This window comes from Meleagris gallopavo, unplaced genomic scaffold (assembly GCF_000146605.3).
Source record: "Meleagris gallopavo isolate NT-WF06-2002-E0010 breed Aviagen turkey brand Nicholas breeding stock unplaced genomic scaffold, Turkey_5.1 ChrUn_random_7180001855645, whole genome shotgun sequence".
NCBI classification, from domain to species: Eukaryota; Metazoa; Chordata; class Aves; order Galliformes; family Phasianidae; genus Meleagris; species Meleagris gallopavo.
In genome coordinates, this window is record NW_011121898.1 from 1 (window position 1) to 1207 (window position 1207).

Sequence of the window (1207 nt, forward strand, 5' to 3'; positions counted from 1 at the left end):
CCTCCACCTCCTCCTCCTCTTCGGCGGCGGCGGCGACCTCCAAGAGCAAGAAGGCCAGCTCGGGGCTGCGGCGGCCCGAGAAGCCCCCCTACTCCTACATCGCTCTCATCGTCATGGCCATCCAGAGCTCGCCCTCCAAGCGGCTGACCCTCAGCGAGATCTACCAGTTCCTGCAGGCCCGCTTCCCCTTCTTCCGCGGCTCCTACCAGGGCTGGAAGAACTCGGTGCGCCACAACCTCTCGCTCAACGAGTGCTTCATCAAGCTGCCCAAGGGGCTGGGCCGCCCGGGTAAAGGCCACTACTGGACCATCGACCCGGCATCCGAGTTCATGTTCGAGGAGGGCTCCTTCCGACGGCGGCCCCGGGGCTTCAGGAGGAAATGCCAGGCGCTGAAGCCCATGTACCGCATGATGAACGGGCTGGGTTTCGGCGCCTCCATCCTGCCGCAGGGCTTCGATTTCCAGGCGCCCGCCGCCTCGCTCGCCTGCCACTCCAACGGCTACAACCTCGACGTGATGCCCAACGCCGTGGCCGGCGGCTACGAGGGGCTGGGCGGCGGCCACCATGTCCCGCACATGTCGCCCAACCCCGGCTCGACCTACATGGCCAGCTGCCCGGTGACTGCCAACGGGGACTACGGCCCCGACAGCAGCAGCAGCCCCGTGCCCTCCTCGCCGGCTATGGCGAGTGCCATCGAGTGTCATTCGCCCTATGCCAGCCCTTCGGCCCACTGGACAGCCTCGGGGGCCTCGCCCTACATCAAGCAGCAGGGCCTGCCCGCAGCCAACGCCGCCCCCTCGGCCATCCACCCCAGCGTGCCCTCCTACTCTCTGGAGCAGGGCTACCTGCACCAGAGCCCCCGCGACGACCTCTCAGGTAGGGAGGGGGACGGGGCGATCCTCACCGAGGCTTCAGGACTCCTCCGGCCTCGGTGGGAAGGGGAGAAAAGAGAGGGGAGAAAGGGGTCGGGGCTGTATGGGGCCGGGAGGGAAGGGGTGTCGGGGGGGGGGGTTCAGGCGGTGTGGCTGAGAGCGTCGCTCCATCTTGTCCTGCTGGGGCTGCTCCGTGGAAGCAGAGCTCTGTCATTCCGGCTCCATCACGGCTCCATCCCGGGCCCTTTGCCATCTCGGCCCGCACTTCCCCCCCGAGTACACCGCTTTCCGCACAGTAATAGAAAAACGCGTTAAATATTCTCCGCAAAGCGCTG

The 1207-nt window shown here is 66.9% G+C and overlaps 1 protein-coding gene across 1 annotated transcript; it reads left to right on the forward strand.

Moving 5' to 3' along the window:
- Positions 1 to 8: 8 nt before the first annotated feature.
- Positions 9 to 1201, forward strand: FOXF2 (forkhead box F2; the record flags this gene model as incomplete). The annotated part of the gene is made up of 1 exon (XM_010726781.3): positions 9 to 1201. A coding segment is annotated over one exon (1179 nt), but the record flags the coding sequence as incomplete, so codon positions are not given.
- Positions 1202 to 1207: the final 6 nt, after the last annotated feature.